The 25,046-nt window shown below is 42.1% G+C and overlaps 1 protein-coding gene across 2 annotated transcripts in view; it reads left to right on the forward strand.

Annotated features, from left to right (window-relative positions):
• Positions 1-25,046, forward strand: part of ldlrad4a (low density lipoprotein receptor class A domain containing 4a) — a 336,816-nt gene that overhangs the window by 62,019 nt on the left and 249,751 nt on the right. For both annotated transcript variants that reach the window (XM_067978209.1, XM_067978208.1), the window contains exon 3: positions 21,685-22,104. In XM_067978209.1, the coding sequence (XP_067834310.1) occupies positions 22,065-22,104 (40 nt within the window). In that variant the 5' untranslated portion in view covers positions 21,685-22,064. The remainder of the gene's footprint in view (positions 1-21,684; positions 22,105-25,046) is intronic.

Consider the following 25,046-nt stretch of genomic DNA (forward strand, 5'->3'; position numbering starts at 1 on the left):
GATTGATAGATTTTTTGTTAACCAAAGGTATTAGGGGACGTGGGGCTACGGCGGGTATATGGAGTTGGGTCACAGGTCAGCCATGATCTCATTGAATGGCAGAACAGACTCGAGGGGCTAAATGGCCTACTCCTCTTATATATTCCTATGAGACTACTACCAAATGAGAGAAATTCCCACTTTATAAAAATCAAATAAAATGGAAAATTTTACTACCAAGCACTGCTAAACCAAGAGCATAATGTCTCATAAAGGTGAATAGAATAGCGTGTTGGCCAGTGCCACTGTTTCCATTTCGTTCGGAGATATGATAAAACTTCAGCTGAGTGACCTTTTTAAACAGAATAGCACAAAGATTATTTGACAGCAAGGTAGGTATGTGATTATTTTCCAATGACAACTAATATGGTCTGTTTTGAGATGCAACTTACCGGTTTCTTTTTCTTGTAGGTTATGAAGTGATTGTATACATAGGAACAGGAGTAGGCCATTCAGCCCCTCGTGCCTGCTCCGCCATTTGATAAGATCATGGCTGATCTGTGATCTAACTCCATATACCTGCCTTTGGCCCATATCCCTTAATACCTTTGATTGCCAAAAAGCTATCTATCTCAGATTTAAATTTAGCAATTGAGCTAGTATCAATTGCCGTTTGCGGAAGAGAGTTCCAAACTTCTACCACACTTTGCGTGTAGAAATGTTTTCTAATCTCGCTCCTGAAAGGCCTGGCTCTAATTTTTAGACCGTGCCCCCTACTCCTAGAATCCCCAACCAGCGGAAATAGTTTCTCTCAATCCACCCTATCTGTTCCCCTTAATATCTTATAAACTTCGATCAGATCACCCCTTAACCTTCGATACTCCAGAGAATACAACCCCAATTTGTGTAATCTCTCCTCGTAACTTAACCCTTGAAGTCCGGGTATCATTCTAGTAAACCTACGCTGCACTCCCTCCAAGGCCAATATGTCCTTCCGAAGGTGCGGTGCCCAGAACTGCTCACAGTACTCCAGGTGCGGTCTAACCAGAGTTTTGTATAGCTGCAGCATAACTTCTGCCCCCTTGTACTCTAGTCCTCTGGATATAAAGGCCAGCATTCCATTTGCCGCCTTGATTATTTTCTGCACCTGTTCATGACACTTCAATGATCTATGTACCTGAACCCCTAAGTCCCTTTGAACGTCCACTGTGTTTAACTTTTTACCATTTAGAAAGTACCCTGTTCTATCCTTTTTTGATCCAAAGTGGATGACCTCACATTTGTCTACATTGAATTCTGTTTGCCACAGTTTTGCCCATTCACCTAATCTATCAATATCCCTTTGTAATTTTATGTTTTCATCTACACTGCTTACAATGCCATCAACCTTTGTGTCATCGGTAAACTTAGATATGAGACTTTCTATGCCTTCATCTAAGTCGTTAATAAATATTGTGAATAATTGAGGCCCCAAGACAAATCCCTGCCCATTATCCCTGCTCTCTGTCGCCTTTTGCTCAGCCAACTTCCTAACCAAGTCCGTACTTTTCCCTCGATTCCATGGGCTTCTATCTTAGCTAACAGTCTCTTATGTGGGACCTTATCAAATGCCTTCTGGAAGTCCATAGAAATAACATCCATTGACATTCCCCCATCCACTACTTTAGTCACCTCTTCAAAAAATTCAATCAGGTTTGTCAGGCACGACCTACCTTTCACAAATCCATGCTGGCTCTTTCTGATTAACTGAAAATTCTCGAGGTGTTCAGTCACCCTATCCTTAATTATAGACTCCAGTATTTTCCCCACAACAGATGTTAGGCTAACTGGTCTATAATTCCCTGGTTTCCCTCTCTCTCCTTTCTTAATAAGCAGAGTGACGTGCAATTTTCCAATCTAAAGGGACAGTTCCTGAATCTAGAGAACTTTGAAAGATTATAGTTAGGGCATCTGCAATGTGCTCACCCACTTCCTTTAAAACCCTGGGATGGAAACCATCAGTCCTGGGGATTTGTCACTCTTTAGTGCTATTATTTTCTTCATTACTGTTGCTTTACTTATGTTAATTTTATCGAGTCCCTGTCCCTGATTCAATATTAGTTTTCTTGGGATTTCCGGCATGCTATCCTCTTTTTCGACTGTAAATACTGACGCAAAGTAATCGTTCAACATGTCCGCCATTTCCCCATTGTCAATGGCAATATCCCCACTTTCAGTTTTTAAGGGGCCAACACTGCTTCTGACCACCCTCTTTTTTCCTAATGTAACTATAAAAGTTCTTGGTATTGGTTTTGATATCCCTTGCAACTTTCTTTTCATACTCTCTTTTTGTAGCCCTTACTATCTGTTTTGTGACCCTTTGTTGATCTTTGTATCTTTCCCATTCGCCAGGATCTGTGCCATTTTTTGCCTTTTTGTATGCCCTTTCCTTATGTCTTATACTGTCCCTTACCTCTTTAGTTGTCCATGGCTTTTTTTTTGGCAAGTAGATTTCTTGCCCCTCGGGTATAAGCCGGTTCCGTATCATAGAATCATAGAAGTTACAACATGGAAACAGGCCCTTCGGACCAACATGACCATGTCGCCCAGTTTATACCACTAAGCTAGTCCCAATTGCCTGCACTTGGCCCATATCCCTCTATACCCATGTTACCCATGTAACTGTCGAAATGCTTTTTAAAAGACAAAATTGTACCCACCTCTACTACTGCCTTTGGCAGCTCGTTCCAGACACTCACCACCCTTTGAGTGAAAAAATTGCCCTTCTGGACCCTTTTGTATCTCTCCCCTCTCACCTTAAATCTATGTCCCCTCGTTATAGACTCCCCTACCTTTGGGAAAAGATTTTGACTATCTACCTTATCTATGCCCCTAATTATTTTATAGACTTCTATAAGATCACCCCTTAACCTCCTACTCTCCAGGGAAACAAGTCCCAGTCTATCTAACCTCTCCCTATAAGTCAAACCATCAAGTTCCGGTAGCATCCTAGTAAATCTTTTCTGCACTCTTTCTAGTTTAATAATATCCTTTCTATAATAGGGTGACCAGAACTGTACACAGTATTCCAAGTGTGGCCTTACTAATGTCTTGTACAACTTCAACAAGACATCCCAACTCCTGTATTCAATGTTCTGACCAATGAAACCAAGCATGCCGAATGCCTTCTTCACCACCCTATCCACCTGTGACTCCACTTTCAAGGAGCTATGAGCCTGTACTCCTAGATCTCTTTGTTCTATAACTCTCCCCAACGCCCTACCATTAACAGAATAGGTCCTGGCCCGATTCGATCTCCCAAAATGCATCACCTCACATTTATCTAAATTAAACTCCATCTGCCATTCATCGGCCCACTGGCCCAATTTATCAAGATCCCGTTGCAATCCTAGATAACCTTCTTCACTGTCCACAATGCCACCAATCTTGGTGTCATCTGCAAACTTACTAACCATGCCTCCTAAATTCTCATCCAAATCATTAATATAAATAACAAATAACAGCGGACCCAGCACCAATCCCTGAGGCACACCGCTGGACACAGGCCTCCAGTTTGAAAAACAACCCTCTACAACCACCCTCTGTCTTCTGTCGTCAAGCCAATGTTGTATCCAATTGGCTACCTCACCTTGGACCCCGTGAGATTTAACCTTATGTAACAACCTACCATGCGGTACCTTGTCAAAGGCTTTGCTGAAGTCCATGTAGACCACGTCTACTGCACAGCCCTCATCTATCTTCTTGGTTACCCCTTCAAAAAAGCTCTTTGGATTCTCATTTCTCACTGATCATCAGTTGTTTTACCCATTAACAGATTTGCCCAGTTTACTGTGGACAGTCTCTGTCTCATCCCATTGAAGTCGGCCTTACCCAGTCTAGAATCTTAGCAGCTGATTCACTTTTTTCCCTTTCAAACACTACATTGAACTCTATCATGTTATGATCGCTATTGGATAGATATTCACGCAGTTAAACTGTTAACTAAATCTGGTTCATTTCTCATTACTAAATCTAGTATGGCTTGCCCCCTTGTTGCCTCTAGGACATACTGCTGCAGAAAACTATCCCGGTCACACTCAAGAAATTCACTACCTTTCTGACAGTTACTAGTCTGCTTTTCCCAATCTATGTGAAGGTTAAAGTCCCCCATTAAGACCACTATGCCTTTTGTTACACGCTTGTCTAATCTCTGCATTTATACAATCTAGCACTTCAGAGCTGCTGCCAGGGGTCCTATGTACAACTCCCACTATAGTCTTAGATCCTTTCCTATTTCTCAATTCAACCCATAAGGTCTCTGTTGGCTGCTTACCTCTCGTTATATCCTCATTTATCATTGAAGTGATTTCATCTCTAGTCACTAAGGCTACTCCTCCCCCTCTTCCATTTTCCCTATCTCTCCTGTGGACCATATAACCCAGTATATTTAGTTCCCAATCCTGACCATCCTGCAGCCATGTCTCAGTAATAGCTATCATGTCATACCCTCCAATTTGAATTTGAACCTGTAGTTCATTTAATTTATTCCTTATACTCCGTGCATTTGTATATAGAACTGTTAGTTGGGCCACGCACCCCAGCCTGACCTTCAGCTTTGATGCTGGGTTAATCGCCTTACGCCTTCTAGTTTTCACTTTATCTGTAGTGCCTAAAGTACACTTTCTTTCTGCTGCTCTACGCTTTTCCCTTGCACTTGTTCTTGAACAACTGTTTGTACTATTTTTGTATGGTAAATTTCCCCTGGGTCTTCCCCTCTCTTGCTGCTCTCAACTTTACTCCCTTCTGACTCCCCGCTCAGGTTCCCATCCTCCTGCCACTCTATTTAAACCTTTCCCAACAGCACTAGCAAACACCCCCGCGAGGACATTGGTCCCAGTCCTGCTCGGGTGTAACCCGTCCCGCTTGTACAGGTCCCACCTTCCCCAGAACCAGTCCCAATGTCCCAGGAATCTAAATCCCTCCCTCCTACATCATCCTGCAGCCACGCATTCATCCGGTCTATTCTCCTGTTCCTATACTCATTAGCACGTGGCACTGGTAGTAATCATGCGATCACTACCTTTGAAGTCCTGCCTTTTAATTTATCTCCTAACTCCTTAAATTCACCTTGCAGGACCTCATCCCCTTTTTTTTTAACCTATGTCGTTGGTACCGCTATGGACCACAACTACTGGCTGTTCACCCTCCCCCCTCCAGAATGTCCTGCAGCCGCTCCACGACATCCTTGATCCTGGCACCAGGGAGGCAACATACCATCCTGGAGTCACGTTTGCGGCCGCAGAAATGCCTATCTGTTTCCCTTACAATTGAATCCCCTATCACTAAAGCCTTGCCGCTCTTCTTCCTCCCCTTCTGTGCAGCAGAGCCACCCGTGGTGCCACGAACTTGGCTCTTGCTGCATTCCCCTGATGAGCCATCTCCCCCAACAGTATCCAAAGCGGTATATCTGTTTGAGAGGGAGATGGCCCCGGGGGACTCCTGCTCTACCTGCCTAGTCCTTTTACTCTGCCTGGCGGTCACCCATTTCCCTTCTGCCTGCGTAATCTTTACCTGCGGTGTGACCACCTCACTGAACATGCTATCCACGATAATCTCAGCATCACGGATGCTCCACAGTGAATCCACCCACAGCTCCAGCTCCGAAATGCGGTTAGCCAGTCGCTGTAGCTGGACACACTTCCTGCACACGTGGTCGCCAGGGACACTGCTAGTGTCCATGACTTCCCACATAGTGCAGGAGGAGCATATCACGGGTGCGAGCTGTGCTGCCATGACTTGCCTTAGATTTACACTGCGTTCACCTCTCAGACTCTCCTCTTGCTCTCGGTCTCTCCTTTGATACTGTGCTCACCTCTCGGACTCTCCTGCCTCATCTGTGACGTTGCATAATAGTTTTCTCTTGTTGCAGGTCTACTGCTGCTTTTATTCCCCACTCTCAGTCTTCTGCTGCTCAGGTCCGCCGCCACTCATCATGGTGCTTAAAATGTTGTTATTGTTGAGGCTCAATGAGGAATGGATAGAAGTTTTCTTTTATATAGATGAAAAATTGATGCTCAAGGCAAATGATGAAAATGCTGGGGAATTTATCTTTCTCATTTCAGGCACCTAATTTTAATCCCACGAATGGGTTGTTTGGGTGGGAAGATAAAAATCGTTAAAAGTAAAACATGACCCTGACCCGCCCACTTCCGGTTTTGAGGGGCGGGTGATTGACCTGCTCTCAGGAGGCGGGTCGGTCGGTGAAATCTTGTAAAGAGGCTGCGGGCCTCCATTTTAATAGGTTTTTTAATTTTTAACTCTTGGAGGCTGGGATTCCCGGGCCTTCTGCTTCATGCTACATAAGAGGAGGCGAGAAGGCCCTAAACAGCAGGTAAGTGCAATTATTGCACTGCTTGTGGGCCAGGAGGAGCAGGAGTGTTTCCTCCAGGCGCAACAAGCTTAGCTGCTGCGATCCCACACACACAATTGGCCGAGCACCCACCCCACCCCAGCAGCCGCTCCCTGGCTGCTCTACCGTCCGAGTGACACAGCCAACCTGTCAATCTGGCTGGCTGTCGGGTGGGAAACCTACAGAAAAAAATTGAATGACTTGCTTGTGTCAAAACACATACTTCCGGGTTTCTGGTCAGGAATCCCCTTCTCTTTTTCTCTTTCCCCCCCCCCCCCCCCCAACCTCAAATCCCTCTTCCCGGATCCCCGTTAAAATTTACCCCCTAGTGTCAGTATCAAGTGGCCCCTGATTCGCATATAGCACAACTAGGTGAGCACCAGAACAGATATTGGGAAATTTTGCACTCCCAGCCACTGATCACCTGACCATTCATTTTAATGATTAGGAAATCATAGGCTGAAAGTGTCTAATTTCTCATACCTCAGCAGGAGTGTGGGGCGGGGGGGAAATGGCCACAAAACAGTATACATTCAGTATTCTATTCATAACAGTCACTTACAAAAGGAGATTTGGCATAGAGTATAGAGCATTACCTTATCAGCTCAAGTGTAACAAGGATGCAGGTGCCACACTATATTTGATTGCGACTTTGGGAAATGCCTAGTGGAGAGAAGTGTAAATTGGAGAGAGTCCACTTAGGTCATTGTCTTTTAGTGACTGGTCACAGAGCTGAAGAACTCTTCAGAGTTGATTAGTTGTCTGTCCTTGGTCATGGAATGGTATGTTTAGGAGACAGGGAATTTCAAATTTTAATTTAAAAAAAATAATGAGGAAAGCAGTATGAGATTTCAACAGAGTATATTCTTTGGGAATCTGTATGCTCCCCTTAAATGTGCCTTTTGTTATCTGCTTCAGCCACTCCACGAGGCAGTGAGTTCCACATTCTCACCACTCTGTGTAAAGGTATTGCTCTTAAATACTTTATTTGATCTGTTAGTAACTATCTTAAATTTATGCTGTGTTCTAGACTCTCCCTCGTCGACCCTATCTAAGCCCATCATAATCTTAAAGACCTCTATCAGTTCTCCTCTTAGTCTTCTCTTTTCCTGAGAAAAGAGCCCCAGCCTGCTCAGTTTTTCTTGATAGTTGCATCCTCTCAATTCTAGTAACACCCTTTTCCTGCACTTTCTTCAGTGTTTCACAATATCCTTCCTGTAGTATGGAGATCAGAACTGTGCACAGTACCCCAAGTGTGGTCTAACCAAGGTTTTATATAAATTTAACATGACCTCCTTGCTGTATTCTGTTTCACTAGAAATGAACCCCAACACTTTCTTTGTACTCTGCATGGCTGTACTAACTTGTGTCGCTACCTTTATGTATCTGTATTCCCAGATCTCTTCACTCCTCTACCCATTTAGTTTCTTACTTTCCAAGGAATAAGTGGCCAAATTATTTTTCCTACCAAAATGAACCACCTCACAAGTTGCTATATGAAATATGAATTTAATTTGTCATTTATCCACCCTTTGAGAGTTGGCCAGGATTCCTATTCCCGATTGCTATCCATCCACCCTTGCTGGAAATGTCACTATGGTTGTCTGGTAACAACAGAACCAGGTTTTGTCATAGTGCTAATATTCCAAGCCTAAGCTCTCAAAAATGACTACTTGGGTGACATAACAGTGTTGTTTACAACTGGTGGAACCGTATCCCAGCAAGGAATCTACACCTTCAGGGGTGCAGGATGGGAGAAAGTTGCTGTTTCTTTTTTTAAAAAAAAGTTTTATACTTGTGATGGAAAATGCAGTGGGAGATCATCCACATTTATGTCAAGGTTGATTAATGTTTTCATGGATCTGAATCCGGAAGGGTTAAAATAAACTGCTTAAGATAGAAGTCGCTCTCAAAAAAAAATATGGTTCAGTGGAAGGCTGCAGTCTTTTGAAGAATCAGCTGATGAAAGAGTTGGTAATATTTTGCAACAAATGTTAAATTACAGAAAACAATGGATTTTGCAGTATAATGTTTCATTTGGTACAGCTTTCAATAAGACAGCAAAAAAGGACTCTAATTCACTGGTAAATTTTGCTAAATATGCAACTGAAGATTTTTTTAACTGTTGGAAAAGTAGACAAGTTTTTTTTTAATTCGTTCATGGGATGTGGGCGTCGCTGGCGAGGCCGGCATTTATTGCCCATCCCTAATTGCCCTTGAGAAGGTGGTGGTGAGCCGCCTTCTTGAACCGCTGCAGTCCGTGTGGTGACGGTTCTCCCACAGTGCTGTTAGGAAGGGAGTTCCAGGATTTTGACCCAGCGACGATGAAGGAACGGTGATATATTTCCAAGTCGGGATGGTGTGTGACTTGGAGGGGAACGTGCAGGTGGTGTTGTTCCCATGTACCTGCTGCTCTTGTCCTTCTAGGTGGTAGAGGTCACGGGTTTGGGAGGTGCTGTCGAAGAAGCCTTGGCGAGTTGCTGCAGTGCATCCTGTGGATGGTACACACTGCAGCCACTGCGCTGGTGGTGAAGAGAGTGAATGTTTGTTTAGGGTGGTGGATGGGGTGCCAATCAAGCGGGCTGCTTTATCTTGGATGGTGTCAAGCTTTTTGAGTGTTGTTGGAGCTGCACTCATCCAAGCAAGTGGAGAGTATTCCATCACACTCCTGACTTGTGCCTTGTAGATGGTGGAAAGGCTTTGGGGAGTCAGGAGGTGAGTCACTCGCTGCAGAATACCTAGCCTCTGACCTGCTCTCGTAGCCACAGTATTTATATGGCTGTTCCAGTTAAGTTTCTTGTCAATGGTGACCCCCAGGATGTTGATGGTGGGGGATTCGGCGATGGTAATGCCATTGAATGTCAAGGGGAGGTGGTTAGACTCTCTCTTGTTGGAGATGGTCATTGCCTGGCACTTATCTGGTGCGAATGTTACTTGCCACTTATGAGCCCAAGCCTGGATGTTGTCCAGGTCTTGCTGCATGCGGGCTCGGACTGCTTCATTATTTGAGGGGTTGCGAATGGAACTGAACACTGTGCAATCATCGGCGAACATCCCCATTTCTGACCTTATGATGGAGGGAAGGTCATTGATGAAGCAGCTGAAGATGGTTGGGCCCAGGACACTGCCTTGAGGAACTCCTGCAGCAATGTCCTGGGGCTGAGATGATTGGCCTCCAACAACCACTACCATCTTCCTTTGTGCGAGGTATGACTCCAGCCACTGGAGAGATTTCCCCCTGATTCCCATTGACTTCAATTTTACTAGGGCTCCTTGGTACCACACTCGGTCAAATGCTGCCTTGATGTCAAGGGCAGTCACTCTCACCTCACCTCTGGAATTCAGCTCTTTTGTCCATATTTAGACCAAGGCTGTAATGAGGTCTGGAGCCGAGTGGTCCTGGCGGAACCCAAACTGAGCATCGGTGAGCAGGTTATTGGTGAGTAAGTGCCGCTTGATAGCACTGTCGACGACACCTTCCATCACTTTGCTGATGATCGAGAGTAGACTGATGGGGCGGTAATTGGCCAGATTGGATTTGTCCTGCTTTTTGTGAACAGGACATACCTGGGCAATTTTCCACATTGTCGGGTTGATGCCAGTGTTGTAGCTGTACTGGAACAGCTTGGCTAGAGGCACAGCTAGTTCTGGAGCACAAGTCTTCAGCACGACAGCTGGGATATTGTCGGGGCCCATAGCCTTTGCTGTATCCAGTGCACTCAGCCGTTTCTTGCTATCACGTGGAGTGAATCGAATTGGCTGAAGACTGGCTTCTGTGATGGTGGGGATATCGGGAGGAGGCTGAGATGGATCATCCACTCGGCACTTCTGGCTGAAGATGGTTGCAAACGCTTCAGCCTTGTCTTTTGCACTCACGTGCTGGACTCCGCCATCATTGAGGATGGGGATGTTTGCAGAGCCTCCTCCTCCCGTTAGTTGTTTAATTGTCCACCACCATTCGCGACTGGATGTGGCAGGACTGCAGAGCTTTGATCTGATCCGTTGGTTGTGGAATCGCTTAGCTGTGTCTATAGCATGTTGCTTCTGCTGTTTAGCATGCATGTAATTCTGAGTTGTAGCTTCACCAGGTTGGCACCTCATTTTTAGGTACGCCTGGTGCTGCTCCTGGCATGCTCTTCTACACTCCTCATTGAACCAGGGTTGATCCCCTGGCTTGTTGGTAATGGTAGAGTGAGGAATATGTCGGGCCATGAGGTTACAGATTGTGGTGGAATACAATTCTGCTGCTGCTGATGGCCCACAATGCCTCATGGATGCCCAGTTTTGAGCTGCTAGATCTGTTCTGAATCTATCCCATTTAGCACGGTGGTAGTGCCACACAACACGTTGGATGGTGTCCTCAGTGCGAAGACGGGACTTCGTCTCCACGAGGACTGTGCGGTGGTCACTCCTACCAATACTGTCATGGACAGATGCATTTGCGACAGGTAGATTGGTGAGGACGAGGTCAAGTAAGTTTTTCCCTCGTGTTGGTTCGCTCACCACCTGCCGCAGGCCCAGTCTGGCAGCTATGTCCTTCAGGACTCTGCCAGCTCGGTCAGTAGTGGTGCTACCAAGCCACTCTTGGTGATGGACATTGAAGTCCCCCACCCAGAGTACGTTTTGTGCCCTTGCTTACCCTCAGTGCTTCCTCCAAGTGGTGCTCAACATGGAGGAGGACTGATTCATCAGCTGAGGGAGGACGGTAGGTGGTAATCAGCAGGAGGTTTCCTTGCCCATGTTTGACCTGATGCCATGAGATTTCATGGGGTCCAGAGTCAATGTTGAGGACTCCCAGGGCCACTCCCTCCTGACTGTATATCACTGTACCGCCACCTCTGGTGGGTCTGTCCTGCCAATGGGACAGGACATACCCAGGGATGGTGATGGAAGAGTCTGGGACGTTGGCTGAGAGGTATGATTCTGTGAGTATGGCTATGTCAGGCTGTTGCTTGACTCGTCTGTGGGACAGCTCTCCCAATTTTGGCACAAGTCCCCAGATGTTAGTAAGGAGGAATTGCAGGGTCGACTGGGCTTGGTTTTTTGCCATTGTCGTGTCCGGTGCCTAGTCGTCCGATGCCAGGTGGTCCGTCCGGTTTTATTTTTATTATGACTTTTCGTAGCGAGATTTTACAACTGAGTGGCTTGCTAGGCCATTTCAGAGGGCAATTAAGAATCAACCACATTGCTGTGGGTCTGGAGTCACATATAGGCCAGACCGGGTAAGGACGGCAGGCTTCCTTCCCTGAAGGACATTAGTGAACCAGATGTTTTTTTTACGACAATCCAGTAGTTTCATGGCCACCATTACTGATACTAGTATTTTAAGTCCAGATTTGTCCATAATCTGTTGACAAAACATTAGTATCTGCATAAAGATTGTAAAAATGTTTTTTTTTGCACTGATGCAAAGTTGAATATTTGTTGTAACTAAAATTGCACTCATAAGCTATTTCTAGATGTAGGGTAGTAATTACCATGTCATTTGCAATTTATTACTGTCTAAAGACTGTAATCATTTCCTTATTCCCATGGAATGTTATTTGTGGGGCCTACGTCTCTGGAAGTGTAGTATTAAAATTCTACAAAATAGAAAGATTAATCACTCGAAGTAAAAGACAACTGTTAAATTTTTTATTACATTTTAATTTAAATAATTTAGTAACAAAGTTGCAGTAAAAACCTAACTAACCAAAACAATAAAAGAAAAATATAACAAAATAATTTCTGAACTGTGAGCCTCGACTCAATTGCACAGGAATGAATAGAAAAACGTCAAACATTGAAAATAACATCAGGTATCGATTTTTAAAACAAAAAATCTGAAATTACCAAAACCAATATTCTCTTTGCAACAAGAATATAAGAAAGGAAAACCCAATTAGCTGGACTATATTTAGCTGCCCCTGGGACCAGGACAGGAAGTCCTAAGTGTATCATCTACAGCCTGTCCTTGAATGTCTGAGTTATGTGCAGCCCCTTTGGTTCCCTAAATTCCAGACTAGAACAGTTTGGGCATTTGTCTTCAGGGTCAATAAACTCCACTGATGTCATCATTGATGGTGGCTCACCCTCGGTGTCAAACCAAGCTGCTGCCAGCTTGTTCAGAAATAGAACCAGGCAATTTAAAATGCTAGCTTCTGGTGCTACACAATTAGTATACTAAGGTGTGGAACAACTTGTCCGTCAATCTTGTTTCTAAGAAACAGATAAATTTGAGGAACACTACATAGAATTTACAGTACAGAAATGGGCCATTCAGCCCAACTGATTTATGCTGGTGTTTATGCTGCACGTGAGCCTCCTCCTACCCTACTCCATCTAACCCTATCAGCATATCCTTCTATTCCTTTCTCCCTCATGTATTTATCTAGTTTCCCCTTAAATGCATCTATGCTATTCGCCTCAACTACTCCAGTCATTGAGTATATTCAAGACTGAGATCGATAGATTTTCGGATTCTAAGGGAATCAAGGGATATGAGGATCGGGCGGGAAAATGGAGTTGAAGTAGATCAGCCATGATCTTATTAAATGGCAGAGCAGGGTTGAGGGGCCGTAGGCCGACTCCTGCTCCTGTTTCTTATGTTCTTATGTTCTCTACCAGAGAGTGGTTAGAATATGGATCCTTTATTGTAAGATTACTAATTAGTCCTGTCTCCTTACACAATACTAGATCTAAAATAGCCTAAAAATCCCTAGTTGGTTCCTTGACATACTGTTCTAGAAAACTATCTCTGATGCATTCCAAACTATTTTTGCCAATTTGGTTTGCCCAGTCTATATGAAGATTAAAGTCCCCCATGATTATTGCATTACCCGTGTTACATGCTCCTTTAATTTCCTGATTTTATACTCTGTCAACACTAACTACCGTTAAGGGGCCTGTAAACTATTCCCACCAGTGTTTTCTGCCCCTTGTTATTTCTTAGCTACACCCATACTATTCTACATCCTGATTTCCTGATCTAAGATCCTTTTTCACTGCTGTCTTTATCTCTTCCTTTATTATCAGGGCTTAACCCCCCCCCCCCCTCCCTTTTCCATTTTTCCTATCTTTTCTAACAGTCAAGTACCCTGGAATATTTAGTTCCCAACCTTGGTTACCCTGCAACCACGTCTCAGTAGATCAAATCCATTTATCTCTTTGTGCCATTAATTCGTCTATCTTGTTACAAACACTTTGTGCATTCAGATACAACATCTTTAATCTTAACTTTTTACTTTCTTTCCCTGATGTGACCTTAGTCACTAATGCCCTATTACCTTTGTTAAACTCTGTCACTTCCTGACACTCTCTGCTTGTTTTTACCCAATTCGCTACTCTGCTCTGCAGCCTTGACTTTTCTTTTTAGACTGATAAAATTACCCTTTCCTGAACCCTTCCCAGAGCCCTATCTACCACCCCAGTTATTCGATTCGCCAGGATACTGATCCCAGCCCGGTTAAATGGAGCACGTCCCAACGGAACAGCTCCCTCTTTCCCCAGTACTGGTGCCAGTGCCCCATGAATTGAAATCCCTGCTTCCCACAGCACTCTTTCAGCCACGCATTTGACCGGCTGACCTGTTTGTCTCTATCCCAGTTTGTGCTTGGCTCAGGTAGTAATCTAGACATTATTACCTGTGAGGTTCTGCTTTTTAATTTTTACCCTAGCTCCTCAAACTCCCTTAGCAGAACCTCATTCCTAGTTCTACCTATGTCGTTGGTTCGTATGTGGACCACGACAACTGGATCCTCCCCCTCGTGCTCAAAGTTCTTTTCCAGCCGTGAGGAGATATCTTTTAACCCTGGCACCGGGCAGGCAACACAGCCTTCAGCACTCCTGGTCACGGCTGCAGATAACAGTATCTATCCTCCTGACTATACTATCCTCTACCACTACCACAGTATCTTTCCTCCCTCCTCCTCCTTTCACCCCCCGACCTTGAATGGCCTCTTGTACCTCGGTGCTGTGGTCAGTTTGCCCATCCTCCTTGCGGTCTTGGATCTTTATTCATACTGGTAGCAAGTACTTCATACCTGTTGGACAAGGTCAAAGGCTGAGGCTCCTCCATCATTGCATCCTGAGACCCCATATATGCCTGACTTGCAGCATTAAAAGTTCTCAATTGGGTAAAGGCCAATTTTACTAAGCTGAGATGTAATTTAGCAAAAGTGGACTGCAAACAGGTACTTGAAGGTAAATCATTGTCAGAGCAGTGGGAGGCATTCAAGGAGGAGATAGTGAGGGTTCAGAGCAAATCCAAATCTAGATGTCATCGAGCTTACAGGGTAGGATAAGGTAAAAAAGGGAAGTTTATGTCAGATACCGAGAGATCAATACTGCAGAAAGCCTAGAGTGTAGAAAGTGCATGGCTGAAATTAAAAAGGAAATTAGGAAAGCAAAGAGAGAGCATGAAAAAGTACTGGCAAGCAAAATCAAGGAAAACCCAGAGATGTTTTATAAATACAGAAAGAGCAAGAGGGTAACTAAGGAAAGGGTAGGCCCTATTAAAGACCAAAAAGGTAACCTGTGTGTGGAGACGTAAGACATGGGTATAGTTCTTAATGAATACTTTGCGTCTGTCTTCGCGAGAGGGACAGGCAGACATTGTAGTTAAGGAGGAGTGTGAAATATTGGATGGGATAAACATAGTGAGAAGAAATATTAAGGGGTTTAGCATCTTTGAAAGTAGGTAAATCACCAGACCCGGATGAAATATATCCCAGGCTGTTAAGAGAAGCAAGGGAGGAAATATCGGAGGCTCTGACCATCATTTTCAATCCTCTCTGGCTACAGGTTGATACTGGAGGACTGCTAACATTGTACCGTCGTTTAAAAAGGGAGAAAGGGATGGACCGAGTAGTCACAGGCCAGTCGGCCTAACCTCGGTGGTGAGCAAATTATTGGAAAAAATTCTGAGAGACAGTATCAATCGTCATTTAGAAAGGCACGGATTAATCAAGGACAGTCAGCATGGATTTGTTAAGGGAAGGTTGTGTCTGACTAACTTGATTGAATTTTTTGAGGCGGTAACAAGGAGGGTCGATGAGGGTAACGCATTTGATGTAGTCTATACTCATTGGCGTTTAGAAGAATGAGAGGAGACCTTATTAAAACATACAAGATTCTGAGGGGACTTGATAGGGTAGATAATGAGAGGATGTTACCCGTCATGGGGGAATCTAAAACTAGGGAGCATAGTCTCAGAATAAGGGGTCGTCCATTTAAGACGGAAATGAGGAGGAATTTCTTCTCCCAGAGGGTCGTGAATCTTTGGAATTCTTTACCACAAAAAGCTGTGGAGGCTGAGTCATTGAATACAAGGCTGAGTTAGACAAATTTCTGATCAGCAAGGGAGTCAAAGGATATGGGGAAAAGGCGGGAAAGTGGAGTTGAGGTAAAAATCAGATCAGCCCATGATCTCATTGAATGGCAGAGCAGGCTCGAGGGGCCGAATGGCCTACTCCTGCTCCTATCTCTTATGGTCTACATGGATTTTAGCAAGGCTTTTGACAAGGTTCCACATGGCAGACTGGTCAAAAATGTAAAAGCCCATGGGATCCAACGGAAAGTGGCAAGTTGGATCCAAAATTGGCTCAGTGGCAGGAAGCAAAGGGTAATGGTCGACCGTGTTTTTGCAACTGGAAGGCTGTTTCCAATGGGGTTCCGCAAGGCTCAGTACTAGGTCCCTTGCTTTTTGTAGTATATATTAATGATTTAGACTTGAATGAAGGAGCCATGATCAAGAAGTTTGCATATGATATAAAAATTGGAGATGTAGTTGATAATGAGGAGGAGAGCTGTAGACTGTAGGAAGATATCAATGGACTGGTCAGGTGGGCAGAAAAGTGGCAAATAGAATTCAATCCAGAGAAATGTGAGGTGAATCACTTGGGGATGGCAAACAAGACAAGGGAATACACAATAAATGGGAGGATACTGAGAGGTATAGAGGAACGGAGGGACCTTGGAGTACATGTTCACAGATCCCTGAAGGTAGCAGGACAGGTAGATAAGGTGGTTAAGAAGGCATATGGCATACTTTCCTTTATTAGCTGAGGCATGGGATATAAGAGCGAGGAGGTTATGCTAGAATTGTATAAAACACTAGTTAGGCCACAGCTTGAGTAATGCATACAGTTCTGGTCACCACCTTACAGGAAAGATGTAATTGCACTAGAGAGGGCACAGATGAAATTTACGAGGATGTTGCCAGGGATGGAGAATTTTAGCTGTGAAAAAAGATTGGATAGGATGGGGTTATTTTCTTTGGAACAAAGGAGGCTTGGGGGAGATTTAATTGACGTGTATAAAATTATGAGGGGCCTAGATAGTGGATAGGGATGACCTATTTCCCTTAGCAGAGGGGTCAGTGACCAGGTGGCATAGATTTAAAGTAATTGGTAGAAAGATTAGAGGGGAGCTGAGGAGAAATTTTTTCACCCAGAGGGTGGTGAGGGTCTGGAACTTACTGCCTGAAAGGGTGGTAGAGGCAGAAACCCTCAACTCATTTAATAAGTACGTGGGTGTGCACTTGCAGTGCCGTAGCCTTCAGGGCTATGGACCAAGTGCTGGAAAGTTTGATTAAGCTGAATAGTTCTTTTTCGACCGGCACGGACACGATGGGCTGAATGGCCCCCTTCTGTGCCATAACTTTCTATGATTCTATGAAGTACTGCTATACCTTTTTTAGGAGGTGAATTTATCCTTCAGCACATAAAAATGGTTAATTACATCCTAATAAACCATATAGGTAAGATGATCAAAATATGAAGGCCAACATCTACATGTAAGCTTTTGCAGCTCAGTAGTTCAGTATGTAATTTTAGATCCTGAATACTATCAGCAACTCAAAGAAATATGAATTGTTAAAATTTAAATCTGTTAATAGGTTAGTGCCCATCATATATTAATATCTAATACTTGCACACTTCAATAATATGTAACAATATTCAGGTAGCACAGCAAATGTCGTGCATGAAGTAAAATATACTAACTACAAAACCATTTGCAAATTTTGTGTGGCTCCAAAATGGAAGTTGTAACTCACATTTTGATTTTGGCATGGAACCGTAAAAGTTTAGCCATTTGGCTTATTGTGTCTGGGCTCACTCTTCGCTAGAGCAACCAAACCAAAACCCAATGCCTTATCTTCCTGTAGCCCTGTATTTTCCTCTGCTTCAGATGTTTATCCATTTTTCCCTGAAAAGCTGCAGTGGTCTCTGCCCCAACTATCCCTTGCAGCAAAACATTCCATGCTTTAACAACTCTCTGCATAAAGAAATTTCTTCTAGCCTCACCTCACTCTCACTGACAATCGTCGATAGCTCACCACTGAGAGGAAGTAGTCTTTCCTTATTCACCCTATCAAAACCTTTCATAATTTTAGCAACCTCAGTTAAATCTCTCCTTGGCCTTCTCTGCTCCAGTGGAAATAATCCCAGTATTTTAAGTCCTATTGTTTTTTATCCCAGGTTTCATCCTGGTGAATCTATACTATTTGCTCTCTTTGGTTTTAATGTCCTTTCTATAATGGGGTGCTTGGCTACTTAGCCAAGGTTTAGTTTGGATAGTACTGATGAAATACTTATACAATCATCGGAAGGGAGATTTCAACATTTCTGTAGTTTCCAGTCAGGCTTTTCCAGTCGCAAACGGGCATGACTGCTGTTCAAAGTAATTTTCAATGGAACACAATTTAGAATGGTATGAGTACTGTCGAAAGTTTGTAAGTAGGAGGGTTTGAAAGAATTCAGCAAGAGATAGTTCTCTGAAACCCCAAGCACCAGCAAAATTAATGGGACTTCTCTCATTGTTTGAAGCTTTTCTCTATTGATTCATCTGTATCTCGTCATCAAATCCTCTGGAAGGTAGGGAAGAGTAGTAAGGAGGCAGACTATTTTTGCAAAAGTAACATTTTTTTTAAAGTGATTAATTGTACAGACTAATATGAACACTGGTGAGATAGACTTGGAGCTGACACAAATCTATGACATTGGTGCAGTGGATTTTTTCAAGTTAGTGGTATGTTCTGGAGACTAACTCAGAGTAAACTTCTATATTCTGTGCATTGTCTGAATCTGGGGTGGTAGATGCACCCCTTTCAGAATAACTGTGTTAGTTGGAACCCTGGAATTATTAAACCAGTTACCTTTCATAAAACTGTACTTCATTGCTAGTAATAATGCCATTTAAAGAATTGGTGAACCTGACTTAATGTGCCACCAAGCAGTGAATGAGTAGGTCTATCTCATTTGTCACTTTCTTTCATGCTGTATTCTCTGCAGTTTTTTTTAATGGAAGGAACTTTTTTGTATTTAGTGCTTCTGAAGCTGACATTCACCTCTTTCTGCTGGACATCTTTCAGTGTGATGATGTAGTTGGAGATTGCTGGGGATTAAAATACATATTCAAGAACTGGCAGTCTTCAAATAATAGATGCCCTTGGACATTGTGCTTAGGTGTCACAGCTTGAATTCTGTTGTCGAAATTGGATGTGATAGTGTCAGAACTTTCTATTTGGAGCTTCTGTGCTGAATTTGTTATTTTGTTTCCTTGTTTGTGGTATCTTTTATTGTGCACTTCTTTATTGAAAGGAAGTAGCCTGGACAACTTATCTCTAAAAGAGCACATAATATGTGAATCATCAAATGATAACTTGTTGAAATATGAAAAGAACTATTCAAAGAAATTATTCAAAGAAATATTCAAAATTTGTCATTCATCTATTACCATTGTTTAGTAAGACCTGTCCCTGTTGCTAATGAAAAGATGGAAAAGGTAATACTTCAACACTTTTCACCTGCAAGAATTGAAGTGTTGAATGCCAATATCTTATCCTATTGTCTAAATAATTGATAATCAATTTCTGGCATAGTTCAAAGATGACAGTTGACCATTTTTAATCATTCTTTTAAATTCTACTACTTTTTGTATAAGGCAAGTGGTATAAGTATCCTCAACCACGCTGTAGCTGACCTGCTGTTCCTCTATCAATTCTTTGAATTCAACCTTTTAATATACCAGCAATGAGGATTTCAGACATTTTATCTTCAAAGTGCAGAGTATGAATTTAGATTAGACTGCAACTGTCAACAGCTGCTAGTGTAGATTTTGTTGGATTTTATTATGCTTTGGGTCATAGGCAGTTTTGGTAGAAAAGAAAGTTGTGCATGTGAATCAAATGAGATTGTGCTGAGCTAAAAACAGAAGAAAGTAAAGCAATAGTACGGAGAGATGTAATAAATTGCATCCATTCCTAGTATTTTTGATTGCAATGGCATTTCCAGCAGGTAGTATTGAGAGATTGTCAACATTCAAATGTTTACTAAAGTCAGATACTGGTTCAAAAACTTTATGCATGTGCAGACACTTCCAGTATGCACCTTTTCATAGAGGATCTTCTGATGGCTCAGTGAATAAATGCATCACTCTGGTACTGCACCATACAGATGAGAAAGGTCCCAGGTTCAATTCATAGTGGATGCTGATCTGGCTAATGTCCATTAGAGTATTGGTAAAAGCACTGCAGATGGTCTCAGTGCCTTTAGGCTAGGGAGAAAATAAGCCAGCACTTCAATTTTGCATTTTCAGATGGCTGTTGCTGGAAAATGTGCATGTGTGGATATATGGTACAGATAGGATTGATTTGGTTATGCTGTCTTGCACAGTTACATTGGTCTGTTGCTGTGCTGTAGACTACTTCGGCCCAACTGGTCTATGCCGGCATCTACGCTTCATACAAGCCTCCCTCCCTACTTCATCCAACCCTATCAGCATATCCTTCTATTGCTTTCTCCCTCATGTGCTTATCATAAGCTTCCCCTTAAATGCATCTATGCTATTTCGCCTCAACTACTCCCTGCAGGCACTTGGGTCTGTTAGTTCCTGCGAACACCATTCCTGACTGGAAATGTCCAATCTGGGAAATCAGCCCAATTGGAGCTAATTAGCACCTCGAGTACTATGTGCTTTCCCCAGTTTGATAATGGCGAGTGAAACGTTACCATGCTGACCACTTCATCTGTTAAATCTGGGTTTGAATACAGCTAGAAGATAAATAGAAGTGTTTGAACAGTTTGGTCCATTTGCTATTCTGAATTCATCTATATCTCAAAATTCTCATTTTGCGCAAATTACTGTTGGGTTATGAGGGTAACTGGTGTGGGGTGCAAAAATGAGAATCATTCAAGTATTGAGGATGCTCATCTGAGGTTCAATCTCCCTCTTCTCAATGGTACAAACAGGAGCCACGTTTTTACTGTTTTCTTGCATTGTATCAGGGGCCTCCATGATCATACACAAATGCTTGCATGATGTGCTTCTTACTGTCTCCCACTGCCACTGTGATAATTTAAAATAGTTGACAAGATAGAACGATGCCACCAAAACTTTTTTCACATTCAAAAGCTTGCCTCTTTTGGTGGGGTTTCCAATCATCAATGAATACCAATATATTCATGTTACAGAATGTGTGAGGATATTATGATCTTGTATGATTTGTATCAACTTCTCTTAGCTATTTTAAACCAGACTAATTTCAGAAATTCTTTGGGCTAAGTAGGACTTATCCCTTTATTAATATTTAAATGGAATAAGCAGTGTATTCATCCTTCAATGATTTGACCAAATAATTTCACATTGAATTTTCTGAAAATATTTTGATATGTTCCTTAAATCCCTTACCACAGTAACATTTTTAACTATAATCTGAAATTCTTGTATAATAAGGATTTATTCAATGCATACTGCATGTACATGCTGAGTATATTATGTATATTCTCTTTTTGTATTAATATCATTTTTTTCAGAATATTTTTTTACTTTACTCCCTTTTCCAACTTTAAAAACTTTTTTTTCTTCCCCACTGCCCCTCTTTAGATCCAACCCTCCCATGGCAGAAGTCATTCATACCTAAAGAAAGACAACATTTTCACAGTCTTAGAAATTTGGTTCGTAACTTGAAGCATCCAAACCCTTTGTTTAGTGATACAAAATGGATTTGCATATTGCATTTCTCACCAAAACCATTTAACTCATAAATGCTGTACAAAGTTCAGTAAACATTGTATATTAAGCACTGGTCAGATTTTTTATATTAATTTTTAAATGTATATTTTGACATGTTTTTGAAATTGAATATAATCCTATTTACCTTGCACTTTAAAGACAACTGAACAATTCTGTTCTGAGAATTGCTGGACAGCATTTGCCTTTTTTTTGAAGTTCTTTGAATTAGCTGTCCTTGAAACTGTTTTCCCTTAGTCAGATCTACTAATTTTAATGAGTCTATAGGTCATCAAAAACATAATTTCTGCTTTTTCATTTTTCAGGAGTTTGCCTGAAGCAACAAAGGATGGGAATGGAAAGTGCTTGTGACTGAATCCTGGAGAAGACACAGCTTAGTGATTATGACTACATCTTAAAAGGACGGCTGTGGGGACAGTTCCTTTCTCTGCCGTGACTTTCAAATTCATTATGGCAAGATTTTTGTGGCTTGGCGGCTAATACTAGCTATGTGCTAACTTATTCATCAGTTTGGGACCTCAACATTTATATGTACTTTTGCTTCTGGAGATTGCAGATGAAATGCAATGCAGTTAGAAATGGACTGTCAAGACCTACAATGGAAGTGTCCTGGCTGCTTCCTGTTCAGTTTCACCCAGTGAGGACAGGTTGAAGTTGGGATTGCAAGCATTGCTTGAAAAACAGTATGCAGGAAGCTGGTTTTCAAGCCACAAATGCTTTAAAAGGTATGTGTGTTTTAATGGTCTATTTATTGTAGGAAATTTTCCATAGATATTCTTATTGAGAAATAAAATGTAATTTTATATTGTTACTGTGACAAATATTAGCTTATAATCTGGGAGTAGGATTCCCTGCAGTATATTTTCATTGGCAGTTAATTGTATTTCCAATTTTATTGGTCAGTCTGTGAGTTTGAGTAGATAAGGAGAAACTGTTTCCACTGGCAGGTGGATCGGTAACCAGAGGACACAGATTTAAGATAATTGGCAAACAAAGCAGAGGGGAGATGAGAATTCTTTTTTTAAGCAGCAAGTTATTATGATCTGAAAGGGCGGTGGAAGCCGATTCAATGGTAACTTTCAAAAGGGAATTGGATATATACTCGAAAATGAAAAATTTGCAGGGCGTTGGGGAAAGAGTGGGGAGCGAGACTAATTGGATAGCTCTTTCAAAGAGCAGGCACAAATGGCCTGTACTGTGAGATTCTAACACGAGTACCTCCGTTGAAAGGCCAAAACATAGGTTCCAATAGGTTGAAATTGTTAGTGTTTCTGCAACAGAGCTGCAGACTTTTTTTTAAAAACAGTTATTTACTCATTTTTTCCCTGCTATTTTTGCTTAACTTCCCTTTATTCAGAACTCTCCAGGCTGTACACTTACTGTGGGCTGATTGAACTTATGGCCATTTTTGCTGATGTCCTTCTTTAGGTGATTGCTAGGAGATGCTTAAGACCAGCCAGTGACAACTCCCTTTGCAGGTTGGCAGACTTGAGGCAAAGAACCAGCAGTGCTGTGCATTGGAGCTTTTAAATTTGTGCTCCTTTATTATAATGGGACCCTTGAGAACCAGGTGTTTTGTCTCTTATAGTGTGTTATGAATATTATGTAGCAGAGTATTCACAAAGTAACATTAAGTTCAGAGTCAAGGTTCAGAGCAACAAAAAGGCCATAGAACATGCTAGTTTCTTGATCGCCAATTCCTAAACTCTGAAATTAATACAGAAAATATTGGTAATACACTCTAGGTCAGTCAACATTTAAAAGAGAAAAGTAATTTAATATTTTGCATAGGACACTTGAGTAGAATTTTGTTGGTTTTATTGCCGTTACACATTGGTGGCTAATACCTGGCTTTGATAACTAGGTGGATGAAACTAAACTTCTTCAGCGGTATGGCAGACTGTGGTTATGTTGTTGGACTAGTCCGTGAGTTCAAATCACAGCATGGCAAGTTGTGAAATAGAATTTAATAAATCTGGTAATTTGTTGGCTGCCACCAGAAAAAATTACCATGAAAGCTGCCGGATTTTCGGAAAATCTCAACTGGTTCACTAATGTCTTTCAGGGACGAGAACCTGTCTAGGTCTGGCCTAAAGGGACTCCAATCCCACACTACGTGGTTGACTGTTAATGTCCTAAGGGCAAGTAGGGATGGGCGATAAATACTGCCGTGCCAGTGTCACCTACCATACCAAGAAAAACAGCTGGTTGCATGACCAGTCCTGAGAGAGTGATTGCACACATTCATTCTAGTTGTTTAGGGATTTAAGAAATTACTTCTGATCTCTTCTAATCTATATTTTGTTGACCAAATGGGACAGAGCAAGACAAATGGCTTGTAGTACCACTGATTCACCAAGTTATAATGTTGTTAATGTAGAGATTGTACTTCATGGGTATTAACCATGCAGGCAAAAAAATGGCTGGCTCACTGCATGCAAGAATTTGGAAGAAAAGGGGGGAAAATGAGCATGTGGAGGAGAAAGGAAAGCACAAGCACAGTAAGAATGAGGGGAAAAATGCATGTGAACATATGAGGGCAAGATAGTGCAAGAACACAGGCAAATGAGCATGAGGAGAGCATGTGCTACAGAACTAATGCATGACCAGGCAGCATGCACAATTGAGAGTGAGAGAACATTTACACTAGTTGTCAAAGAGAATGATGGCATTTTGTTGGTATCCACATAGTCATTGCCGAATTGACTAGATGCTGCCCTGTGTTTTGATTTTAATGTTGGGATCCTTTGAATCAAACTGAGATTTAAACACATAGTTAAAAACTTTAAAGTACAAATAGTATTCTGGAAATAGAAATCTTAAATACTAGATTATATTTACACTATTTTGTCATTGAAATTCCAAACTCATTTTTTGTTTAAACATTCATATTATAGTAAATATATGCTCTAATACAAACATTTTGTTTCTTTATTAGACTTTATGTCCAGATTTAAAATTTTTGTTTTGTTGGCTTAATTCAAGCCAGTTCCCAGTGTGTGTGGTTTGGTCAGTCTTAAAAAAAAAAATCTGTCTTACTTACTGCAGATTTACAAAAAACTTTACTAATACATACAGTATAAATACTTAAGTTGTAATTGAGTTATGAAACATATTGGGTTAGCATCAAAATGCTAAGGATGGTAACAGTATACATTTTAGAACTGCCTGTGTTTTACTGCACACAATACTTGTACATTTGTGAATATGTAGGTTTTGTAGCATGTTTATCCATTGACCAGCGTGATAGTGCAGGTGCTGCACTATCGGGTTGCATCTTTTGGATGAGATGTTAAAACTGCGGCCCCGTCAGCCCCCTCAGGTGAACGTAAATGGTTCCATGGCACCACTCGAAGAAGAGCAGAGGAGTTCTCCTGGTGTCCTGGCCAACATTTATTCCTCAACCAAGACTATCAAAAGCAGATTATCTGGTCATTTATCTCATTGCTGTTTTGTGGGACCTTGCTGTACACAAATTGGCTGCATTTGCTACATTACAACAGTGACTACACTTCATTCAACTCCAAATACAAATAGGAATTACTGCCTGGTGGGTGTGATACTAAATTTAGTACTAATATGTCAGATTATTGTGAAGCAGCAATAAACAAAACAACTAGAATGCTTAAATATATTGCTAGGTCAGTTGAGTATAAGTTGGAAGATG

This window comes from Heptranchias perlo, chromosome 3, assembly GCF_035084215.1.
Source record: "Heptranchias perlo isolate sHepPer1 chromosome 3, sHepPer1.hap1, whole genome shotgun sequence".
In the NCBI taxonomy this organism is placed as follows: domain Eukaryota; kingdom Metazoa; phylum Chordata; class Chondrichthyes; order Hexanchiformes; family Hexanchidae; genus Heptranchias; species Heptranchias perlo.